Here is a 12,255-nt window from a genome sequence, read left to right as displayed (position 1 = left end):
GGTGGCACTGTCCTCCTCGTTGTTGGAGGGGGTGTTAGAACATAGAACATTACAGCACAGTACAGGCTCTTCGGCCCTCGATGTTCCACCGACCTGTGAAACCACTCTAAAGCCCATCTACACTATTCTCTTATCGTCCATATGTCTATCCAATGACCATTTGAATGCCCTTCGTGTTGGCGAGTCCACTACTGTTGCAGGCAGGGAATTCCACGCCTTTCCTACTCTCTGAGTAAAGAACCTACCTCTGACATCTGTCTTATATCTATCTCCCCTCAATTTAAAGCTATGTCCCCTCATGCTAGACATCACCATCTGAGGAAAAAGACTCTCACTGTCCACCCTATCCAATCCTCTGATTATCTTGTACGCCTCAATTAAGTCACCTCTTAACCTTCTTCTCTCTAACGAAAACAGCCTCAAGTCCCTCAGCCTTCCCTCATAAGATCTTCTCTCCATACCAGGCGACATTCTGGTAAATCTCCTCTGCACCCTTTCCAATGCTTCCACACCCTTCCTGTAATGCGGCGACCAGAATTGCATGCAATACTCCAAATGCGGCCGCACCAGAGTTTTGTACAGCTGCAACATGACCTCATGGCTCCGAAACTCAATCCCTCTACCAATAAAAGCTAACACACCGTACGCCTTTTTAACAACCCTCTCAACCTGGGTGGCAACTTTCAGGGATCTATGTACATGGACACCGAGATCTCTCTGCTCATCCACACTGCAAGAATCTTACCATTAGCCCAGTACTCTGTCTTCCTGTTATTCCTTCCAAAATGAATCACCTCACACTTTTCTCCATTAACTTCCATTTGTCACTTCTCAGCCCAGCGCTGCAGCTTATCTATGTCCCTCTGTAACTTGTAACATCCTTCCGCACTGTCCACAACTCCACCGACTTTAGTGTCATCTGCAAATTTACTCCCCCATCCTTCTACGCCCTCCTCCAGGTCATTTATAAAAATGACAAACAGCAGTGGTCCCCAAACAGATCCTTGTGGTATACCACTAGTATCTGGACTCCAGTCTGAACATTTCCCATCAACCACCACCCTTTGTCTTCTTCCAGCTAGCCAATTTCTGATCCAAACTGCTAAATCACCCTGAATCCCATGCCTCTGTATTTTCTGCAGTAGCCTACCGTGGGGAACCTTATCAAATGCTTTACTGAAATCCATATGCACCACATCAACTGCTTTACCCTCATCCACCTGTTTGGTCACCTTCTCAAAGAACTCAATAAGGTTTGTGAGGCACGACCTACTCTTCACAAAACCGTGTTGACTGTCTCTAATCAAATTATTCCTTTCCAGATGATTATACATCCAGGTTATTATACATCCTATCTCTTATAAACCTTTCCAAGATTTTGCCTACAACAGAAAGTAAGGCTCACTGGTCTATAGTTACCGGGGTTGTCTCTACTCCCCTTCTTGAACAAGGGGACAACATTTGCTATCCCCCAGTCTTCTGGCACTATTCCTGTAGACAAGGATGACTTAAAGGTCAAAGCCAAAGGCTCAGCAATCTCCTCCCTAGTTTCCCAGAGAATCCTAGGATAAATCTCATCCGGCCCAGGGGACTTACCTATTTTCACACTTTCCAGAATTGCTAACACCTCCTCCTTATGAACCTCAAGCCCTTCTAGTCTAGTAGCCTGAATCTCAGTATTCTCCTCGACAACATTGTCTTTTTCCTGTGTGAATACTGACGAAAAATATTCATTTAGCACCTCTCCTATCTCCTCGGACTCCAAGCACAACTTCCCACTACTGTTCTTGACTGGCCCTACTCTTACCCGAGTCATTCGTTTATTCCTGACATATCTATAGAAAGCTTTAGGGTTATCCTTGATCCTACCTGCCAAAGACTTCTCATGTCCCCTCCTGCCTCTTCTTAGCTCTCTCTTTAGGTCCTTCCTAGCTAACTTGTAACTCTTGAGCGCCCTAACTGAACCTTCATGTCTCATCTTTACATAAGCCTCCTTCTGCCTCTTGACAAGTGTTTTGACTGCTTTAGTAAACCACGGTTCCCTTGCTCGACCACTTCCTGCCTGCCTGACAGGTACATACTTATCAAGGACACGCAGTAGCTGTTCCTTGAACAAGCTCCACATTTCCATTGTGCCCATCCCCTGCAGTTTTCCTCTCCATCCGATGCATCCTAAGTCTTGCCTCATCGTATCATAATTGCCTTTCCCCAGATATAACTCTTGCCCTGCGGTATATACCTATCCCTTTCCATCACTAAAGTAAACGTAATGGAATTGTGGTCACTATCACCAAAGTGCTCACCTACTTCCAAATCTAACACCTGTCCTGGTTCATTACCCAGTACCAAATCCAATATGACCTCTCGTTGGCCTATCTACATACTGTGTCAGGAAACCCTCCTGCATACATTGGACAAAAATAGACCCATCTAAAGTACTCGAACTATTGAGTTTCCAGTCAATATTTGTAAAGTTAAAGTCCCCCATAACAACTACCCTGTTGCTTTTGCTCCTATCCAGAATCATCTTTGCAATCCTTTTCTCTACCTCTCTGGAACTTTTCGGAGGCCTATAGAAAACCCCTAACAGGGTGACCTCCTTTCCTGTTTCTAACCTCAGCCCATACTACCTCAGTAGACGAGTCCTCATCAAACGTCCTTTCTGCCACCGTAATACTGTCTTTGACTAACAATGCCACCCCTCCCCCTCCTTTACCACCTTCCTTGAGCTTACTGAAATATCTAAACCCTGGCACCTGCAACAACCATTTCTGTCCCTGCTCTATCCATGTCTCCGAAATGGCCACAACATCGAAGTCCCAGGTACCAACCCATGCTGCACGTTCACCCACCTTATTCCGGATGCTCCTGGCATTGAAGAAGACACACTTTAAACGACCTTCCTGCCTGCTGGTACACTCCTGCAACTTTGAAACCTTACTCATGACCTCACTACTCTCAACCTCCTGTATACTGGAGCTACAATTCAGGTTCCCAAGCCCCTGCTGAACTAGTTTAAACCCTCCCGAAGAGCATTAGCAAATTTCCCCCCCCCCCAGGATATTGGTACCTCTCTGGTCCAGGTGTAGACTATCCTGTTTGTAGAGGTCCCACCGACCCTAGAATGAGCCCCAATTATCCAGAAATCTGAAACCCTCCCTCCTGCACCATCCCTGTAGCCACGTGTTCAACTCCTCTCTCTCCCTATTCCTTGCCTCGCTATCACATGGCACGGGTAACAACCCAGAGATAATAACTCTGTCCTAGATCTAAGTTTCCACCCTAGCTCCCTGAATTCCTGCCTTACATCCCTATCCCTTTTCCTACCTATGTCATTGGTACCTATGTGCACCACGTGGGGCTGCTCCCCCTCCCCCTTAAGCATACCGAAAACACGATCCGAGACATCACGCACCCTGGCACCTGGGAGGCAACACACCAACTGCGAGTCTCTCTTGTTCCCACAGAATCTCCTATCTATCCTCTTAACTATGGAGTCTCCAATGACTAATGCTCGACTCCTCTCCCCCTTCCCTTCTGAGCAACAGGGACAGACTCTGTGCCAGAGACCTGTACCCCATGGCTTACCCCTGGCTTACTTGTTACGAAGGGGAACGACCACAGGGGATCCCTGTACTGACTGCTTCCTCCCAGCCCCTCTCACTGTCACCCATCTATCTTTATTCTTCAGAGTAACTACATCCCTGAAGCTTCTATCTATGTTGTCGATGATGAGGCTGGGGGTCATCTCGGCAATCTATGGGAGGATTTTGGAGGGGGATATGGGGGAGTGGGAGCTGGGAATGTGATGGAGGAGGGGTTGTGGCGTGAGCTGTTGCGAAGAGTGAAGGCCTTAACCTCTTGTATGAGGCTGGCATTGGTGCAGCTAAGGGTGGTACACAGAACACACCTGACTAAGTCTAGGATGAGCCGGTTGTTTGAGAGGGTGGAGGACATTTGCGAATGGTGTGGGAGGGGTCTGGCCAATCATGCACACATGTTCTGGTCCTACTCTAAGTTGGAGACATTTTGGAGGTTTTTTTAGCACCATGTCAGCCATCCTGCATGTGGATTTGGAGCCCAGTCCCCTGGGGACCTTATTTGGGATGTCACGAGTGAATCATAGAATCATAGAATTTACAGTGAAGAAGGCGGCCATTTGGCCGATCAAGTCTGCAGCAGCCCTTGGAAAGAGCACCCCACACCTACATCCATCCCCATAACCCACCTAACCTTTTTCAACACTAAGGGCAATTTATCATGGCCAATCCACCTAACCTGCACACTGGTATCACTGTCACGGCGGGAAAGCATAAATTGCATTTACCTCTTAAAAGATTTATTTGCTAATATTATTTATATTTGTATAGGTTCCATATTATCATCGTGTGGGAACTGTTTATCTCGGAGAGGAGCGAGAAACTGAAGATGCCACTGTCACAAGGAAATTGAGGGAGGCTGGAGCAGTTATCATTGGTGTATCCAACATGCATGAGCTTGGATTAGGCGCAACTGGCTGCAACGTTAATAGGTGAAGTTGTGATTATCTCCAACTTGTAACTTTTGTCTTAACTTGACCAAAAGATTATTTTATAATTCTGTTTCCCGTTTATCAAGTGCTCTAATGTTGTGGAATCAGCCACTTGCATATAATTTTTAACATATTAAAATGTCCTAACGCAGGTTACAGGAGTGTTGTCAAACACAATTTGAGCCATATTAATGGAAATTAGGACAGCTAGCCAATAGCTTGGTCAAAGAAATAAGTTTTAATGAGTTTCTTAAAGGAGAAAAGAGGTAGAGAAGCAGGGTTTTGGGTGATAATACCAGTGCCTTGGGCCTAGACAGCAACCATCATGGCTGCCATTGATCGTAATTTACTCGCTCTTTATTCTATAATGTACTTAATCAAAAAATGTAATGCAAATGTTTTTCTGTTTTTTACATTACAGTTTTAATGTTATGTACTGACTACAGGAAAAGGATCTGCTTTGTGTCAGTTTTATTATATTGTGCCATTCTTGCTGCAAACAATATGGGTTCATAGAATCATAGAATTTACAGTGCAGAAGGAGGCCATTTGGCCCATCGAGTCTGCACCGGCTCTTGGAAAGAGCACCCTACCCAAGGTCAACACCTCCACCCTATCCCCATAACCCAGTAACCCCACCCAACACTAAGGGCAATTTTGGACACTAAGGGCAATTTATCACGACCAATCCACCTAACCTGCACATCTTTGGACTGTGGGAGGAAACCGGAGCACCCGGAGGAAACCCACGCACACACTGGGAGGATGTGCAGACTCCGCACAGACAGTGCCCCAAACCGGAATTGAACCTGGGACCCTGGAGCTGTGAAGCAATTGTGCTATCCACAATGCTACCGTGCTGAATTACATTAGTATGTGATCTAGGAATGCATCTAATGTATCATATATATAAAGTGGCCTAGATCTTCAAGTCAGTGGTGAAGCTGTGCCATGCGCCACTGATTACATTTTAAATTATGTTTTTAACATTTTTTGTTAGCTGCAGGAACTTGTTCTCCTGGCTGCAGCATGGATCCATCGGGGAGGGAAGGTAGGGAGGCCAAGTGGCGAGGTATAATTCTAGTGAAGCCACGTCTCCTTTAATGTCATGAGCTGATGACTTGTCCATTGAAGTCTACCTTCAGATTACTTTTAAAAGTGATTGCAAGTATTTCCAACGTTGTTATTATTCCACCTCCAGGTTTTCTCAGAGTCCCTCTTCTCCCAGCTCCCTGGCACCGCTCACCCCACCAGTGGGATTGGGGGCGGGTGGGTGTGTAATGTCTGCAGGGTGTGGGGCTGAGGGCGCTGGGCAATGGAGTGAGCAGTCCCAGGGTGAGGTTGGGGATGGGACAGCAGAGGGAATTACCATGGCCACTGAAGTGTTTTGACATACCTTCTGGCATACCTGTTAGCGGTAAATAAATCAGTGTAAATAACTAACTGTCAGTCTGGAAGGCAGAGCAAAGATAGACATGTTAAGGCACAAGGGAATGTGACCAAGCTGGATGACATTTTAATGCAATCTTACAGGTAAGACTGAACTGAAGGTGTTGATTAACACGTGGTGGATGATATTATCGCTATCATGGTGACATGGATGAAGGAGGAGTAGCTCAATATTCTGGGATGTAGAATCTGTAGGAGGGGTGGGGGTGCGAAAGTGGAGGTGATGTTGCAATATTGATCAAGGAGTCAATCACTGCAGTAAAGAGGGATGATATCTCAGCAGGTTCCTCAACTGAGGCCATATGGGTGTAACTTAAATACAAAAAGGGGCATTCAGATTGCCAGGAGTGTACTATAGGCCCTAAACAGTCATGGAAAGGTAGAAGAGCAGATATGTAAGCAAATCTCAGAGAAGTGTAAAAACAATATAGTAATAATAGTAGGTGATTTTAACTTCCTCAATATTAATTGGGAAAGTCAGTGTGAAAGGCTTAGAGGGGGAACAATTCTTAAAGTGCATCCAGGAGAGCTTTTTGAGCCAGCATGTAGAAAGTCCTACAAGAGGGGGGACAGTACTTGACCTAGTTTTGTGGATTGGAACTGGGCAGGTGGTAGAAGTCTCAGTGGGGAAGCATTTTGGTGACAGGGACCATAACTCAGTAATAATTAAGGTAATTATGGAAAAGGACAAAGATGGACCGGAAATAAAGGTTCTGAATTGGGGGAACGCAGATTTTAATAGGATAACACAGGCTAAAGTGGACTGGGAGCAGATATTTGTAGGAAAATCCACATTAGAGCAATGGGAGTTCACTCAAAAAGGAAATGGAGAGAGTACAATGCCATCATGATCATATAAAGGTAAAGGGTGGGACCAAAACGTCCAGAGAATCCTGGATGTCAAGGGAAGTACAGGATTGGATCAGGAAAAAAGGGAGGCTTATGGCAGATACCGCGGGCTGAAAACAGTGGATGCCTGAGAGGAGTATAGCACGTGCAGGGGGGTACTTAAAAAATAAAGCATGAGAGCAAAGAGGGGGTATGAAAAAACACTGGTGGAGAAAATAAAGGAGAATCCCAAGTGTTTTATCTATTAGAGGTAAGACGGTAACCAGGGAAAGAGTAGGACCTAATAAGGACCAAAGTGGCAACCTGTGTGGAGACGAAAGATGTAATGAGGTTTTAAATGAGTATTTTGTTTCTTTATTCCCTATGGCGAAGGACGATTTAGGAATAGAAAGTAGGGAGGGGAACTGTGATATAATTAAACAGATTAGCATTGAGAGGGAGGAGGTGTTAGCCTTTATGGCGAACTTAAAAGCGGATAAATGCCCAGATGCGATGTATCCTAGGCTGTGGTATGAAGCAAGAGAGGAGATTGCAAGGGCTCCGATAATTTTCAAATCCAGGAGACGTGCTGGAAGACAACTAATGTGGTACCATTATTCAAGAAGGGAAGTACGGTAATGAAGGGCTATTAAATCTAACATCAGTGGTAGGGAAATTAATGGGAAAAAATTCTGAGGGACAGAACTAATGTCCACTTCGAGAGGCAAGGATTAATCAAGGATAGTCAGCATGGCTTTATCAAGGGGAGATGATGTCTAAAAAATTAGATTGAATTTTTTGAGGATGTGACTAGGTGTGTAGATGAGGGCAGCGCAGTTAATGTAATTTGTGTGGACCTTGTTTATTTGACAAGGTCCCACATGAAGACTGATCAGGAAGATAAGAGCCCATGGGATCCAGGGCAAATTGGTAAATCGGATCCAAAATTGACTTAGTTGCAGGAGGAAGAGGGTGATGATCGAACGTTGTTTTTGTGACTGGAAGCCTGTGTCCAATGGTATAGTGCAGAGATTGGTGCTGGGTCCCTTGCTGTTTGCAGTGTACATTAATGATCTAGATGGGAATGTGGGTGATAAGATCAGTAAGATCACAGGTGACACAAATGTTGTTGGTGGTAAGTGGCGAGGAGGAGATCCATTCAGGGTAATATAGACAGGCTGGTCAAATGGGCAGAACAGTGGTAAATGTAATTTAACCTTGAAAAGTGTGAACTGATTTTCATTCTGTGAGGACTAACATGGCAAGGGAATACACAATGAATGGTAGGAAATAAGGAAATAGAATCAGAATCCCTATAGTGCAGAAGGCGGCCATTTGGCTCATCAGATCTGCACCGACCCTCTGAAAGAGCACCCTACCGAGGCCCTCTCCCCTGCCCTAACCCTGCAACCCGTTTAAACCTTTTTGGGCACAAAAGGGCAATTTAGCATGGTCAAACCACCATACCTGCACACCTTTTGAAGTGTAGGAGGAAACCAGAGCACCCGGAGGAAGCCCACACGGGCACTGGGAGGACATGCAAACTCCACGCAGTCACCCAAGGCCGGAATTGTTCCCGGGTCCCTGGCGCTGTGAGGCAGCAGTGCTAACCACTGTGCAAAGTACAGAGGGACCTTGGGCTGCGTGTCCATAGGTCACTGAAAGCAGTAGGATAGGTAGATATGGTGGTTAACAAGGCATATGGAATACTTGTCTTTATTAGCCGAGGCATAGAATATAAGAGCATGGAGGTTATGATGGAGCTGTATAAAACACTAGGCCACAGCTAGAGGTCTGTGTGCAGTTCTTTTCGCTACACGATAGGAAGGATGTGATTGCACTAGAAAGGATGCAGAGGAGATTCACCAGGATGAAGAGAGGTTTATTAGGCTGGGGTTGTTCTCCTTCGAGCAGAGAAGGGTGAGCAGGGACCTGATTGAGGTGTACAAAATTACGAGGGACGTGGATAGGTGAGATGGGAAGAAATCTTTTCCCTTTGTTGAGGGGTCAGTAACCAAGTGTCACAGATTTACGGTAATGGCAAGAGATTTAGAGGGGATATGAGGAAAGATGTTTCACCAGAGGATGGTTGGAATCTGGAATTTGCTGCCTGAAAGGGTGGCAGGGGTGGCAATCCTCACAAACTTTAAGAAACATTTAGTTGAAATGCCATAGCAAACAAGGCAACAGACCCAGTGCTGGAAAATGGGATTAGAATCAATTGGCACTTGATGGCAGGTGCAGACACTGGGCCAAAGGAATTCTTTCGTTTCTGTAAAACTTTGAACTCTGACTCTTTGACATCTTAGTGTTTACTGCAATTGACTGCAAGGTCTGGCTGATGGTATATTTAAACTATCTTAAAAGAGGTTGTGGCATTCTTGACAGGTGTTCCCAAGTGTAGTAGTCTTGTGCTATAGATTAATGCTGTGCTGATGCCTCACTGCCTGATCCTTCTGCTTCTCTTCTAATTATGTGTTTTCAGTTATTGGCAGTCCCCTGTCCTGTTTCGTCCCGTCTTTCTTGAATTTTTCTTTTATCCATTTCTCATTTAAAAGGTATTGTAGATTGTATTCCCAACACTGTCTCTGTTTTAACAGCCCCCTTGCATGATTATATTCTCTTGATTTTAGATTTAATTGAATGTTGAACACAGCACACTTTTCTTTATCCCAATACCGGCCCTTGCAAAATCCATTGCTCTGCACACCGGAGTGGGAATGGCTTGGGACACAATTAAATGGATCTAAACTGGCCTAAACTCCAGTCCAAAAAGTATTTGCAACAATTTTTCTCTCTTTCCTATCCTTTAATCTCTGAATTTGTAACCCGGAGGCCCAGGCATATGCTCTGGGGATGTGAGTTCAAATCGCACCACAGAGGTTGGTGAAACCTAAATTCAATAAATCGAGGATTTAAAACTCGCCTCCGTAATAGCAACCATGCCAACTACATTGATTGTTGGAACAATCTATTTAGTTCTCGAACGTCATTTAGGGAAGGAAATCTGCTGTCCTTACCTGGTCTGACCTACATGTGACTCCAGATCCACAGCAATAAGGTTGACTCTTAAAAATGGCCTAGCAAGCCACTTGTTCAAGGGATGGGCAACAAATGCTTGCTAGCGACACCCACATCCCATGAAGGAATAAAGAAAAAAAGTATTGCTAAATGCCTTTTTGAAAATCCATATACACAATGTTATCAGCAATTCGTTTATCAGTGCACTCCTTTGTTTCCTCCAGAAATTGTACTAGGTTTGTCTGATATAAGTTGCTTGCTGGCTGCCCTTAATGTGCTTCTTATCTTCCGACAACAACTTGCCTGTAACAGTAGTTGGGATAGTTTATTGTCACGTGTACTGAGGTACAGTGAAATGTATTTTTCTGCGTGCAGCTCAAACAGATTATCATTGAATCATAGAATTTACAGTGCAGAAGGAGGCCATTTGGCCCATCGAGTCTGCACCGGCTCTTGGAAAGAGCACCCTACCCAAGGTCAACACCTCCACCCTATCCCCATAACCCAGTAACCCCACCCAACACTAAGGGCAATTTTGGACACTAAGGGCAATTTATCACGACCAATCCACCTAACCTGCACATCTTTGGACTGTGGGAGGAAACCGGAGCACCCGGAGGAAACCTACGCACACACTGGGAGGATGTGCAGACTCCGCACAGACAGTGACCCAAGCCGGAATCGAACCTGGGACCCTGGAGCTGTGAAGCAATTGTGCTATCCACAATGCTACCGTGCTGCCCTTAGTTAGTACATGAAAAGAAAATACGTAATAGGGCAACACAAGGTACACAATGTAAATACGTCGACACCGGCATTAGGTGAAGCATACAGGAGTGTAGTATTAATCAGATCAGTCCATAAAGCGGTCGTATAGGAGTCTGGTAACAGCGGGGAAGAAGCTGTTTTTGAATCTGTTTGTGCGTGTTCTCAGACTTTTGTGCGTGTTCTCAGACTTTTGTGCGTGTTCTCAGACTTTTGTATCTTCTGCCCGATGGAAGAAGTTGGAAGAGTGAGTAAGCCGGGCGGGAGGGGTCATTGATTATGCTACCCGCTTTCCGAAAGCAGCGGGAGGTGTAGCTGATGGGAGGCAGGTTAGTGTGATGGACTGGGCGGTGTTCACAACTCTGATGTTTCTTGCGGTCTTGAGCCGAACAGTTGCCAGACCAGGCTGTAATGCAGCCAGATCGGATGCTTTCTAAGGTGCATCTGTAAAAGTTGGTAAGAGTCCGTGTAGACATGCCAAATTTCCTTAGTTTCCTGAGGAAGTATAGGCGCTGTTGTGCTTTCTTGGTAGCGTCGACATGGGTGGATCAGGACAGATTTTTGGGGATGTGCACACCTAGGAATTTGAACTGTCAACCATCTCCACCTCGGCCCCGTTGATGCAGACAGGGGTGTGTCCAGTACTTTGCTTAGTAAAATATCCCAAAAGGTTCACATTCCAAAACAAAATTTGATACCACGTTAAACAAGTTGCTGTTATTTGGAGACTTTTGAAGTCTAGTTTCTCGACCATCTGGTGCTTGTATATTGAACATTCTGCACAGATCCTTTTCCCTTCTGTTGTATTTCTGGAAGGCTACATTTGGCATCAGCACATTTCCTTCAATCTGCTTGATAACTGCTGTTAAGAACCAAGCTGATGTTAAACGCGAGGCTTTTCAAAACCCAGAAGGGTAACTTGGGTCACCGGTTCATAATGGTTTATATTTTCAATTTGGCATAATGTGAGAAAAGATATGAAATCAGGGGGGAATAGTCCAGTCGTTTTGTGATCAATAATAAACACATGACAAGAAGGACTATAATACACTAAAACAGTACACTTAACTACACGGACGACTACATGCAAACAGTATCTCATGAAGTTAGCCCTTGTTCCCAACGACCCATGTTTCCTGAACTCTGAGAAATGCCCCTTTTTCCTCCCAAACAGCATCCAATATTATGGGGTGTATTCTCCGCCGACCGTTCTGATTCTCCGGTCCCCCTGCCGATGGCTGCAGCAAGAGGATGCAAATGGGTCATCTGAAACCATTTGTATCTGATAACGAGCTGGAAGCCCGATTCTCTGCCTCCATAGAGCAACTTAGAGCTTGGATTTGTACATGGAACTATGATGTTGTTGCCATTACAGAGACCTGGTTGAGGGAAGGACAGGATTGGCAGCTAAACGTTACAGGTTTCAGATGTTTCAGGTGGGATAGAAGGGGAGGTAAAAAGGGTGGCGGAGTTGCACTACTGGTTAGGGAGAGCATCACAGCTGTACTGCGGGAGGATACCTCCGAGGGCAGCGAGGCTATATGGGTAGAGATTTCATAGAATTTACAGTGCAGGAGGAGGCCATTCGGCCCATCAAGTCTGCACCGGCTCTTGGAAAGAGCACCCTACCCAAGGTCAACACCTCCACCCTATCCCCATGA

General features: G+C 45.3%; 1 protein-coding gene across 1 annotated transcript in view; it reads left to right on the top strand.

The window, feature by feature from the left end:
• Positions 1–12,255, top strand: part of LOC140427892 (uncharacterized) — a 98,682-nt gene that overhangs the window by 34,968 nt on the left and 51,459 nt on the right. Inside the window, exon 8 of the mRNA XM_072513722.1 lies at positions 4,371–4,531. Within this exon, the coding sequence (XP_072369823.1) occupies positions 4,371–4,531 (161 nt within the window). The remainder of the gene's footprint in view (positions 1–4,370; positions 4,532–12,255) is intronic.

Source organism: Scyliorhinus torazame, chromosome 8 (genome assembly GCF_047496885.1).
Source record: "Scyliorhinus torazame isolate Kashiwa2021f chromosome 8, sScyTor2.1, whole genome shotgun sequence".
NCBI classification, from domain to species: domain Eukaryota; kingdom Metazoa; phylum Chordata; class Chondrichthyes; order Carcharhiniformes; family Scyliorhinidae; genus Scyliorhinus; species Scyliorhinus torazame.
Note: the sequence above shows the minus strand (reverse complement) of the source record. Positions and strands in the feature narration are given on the sequence as shown.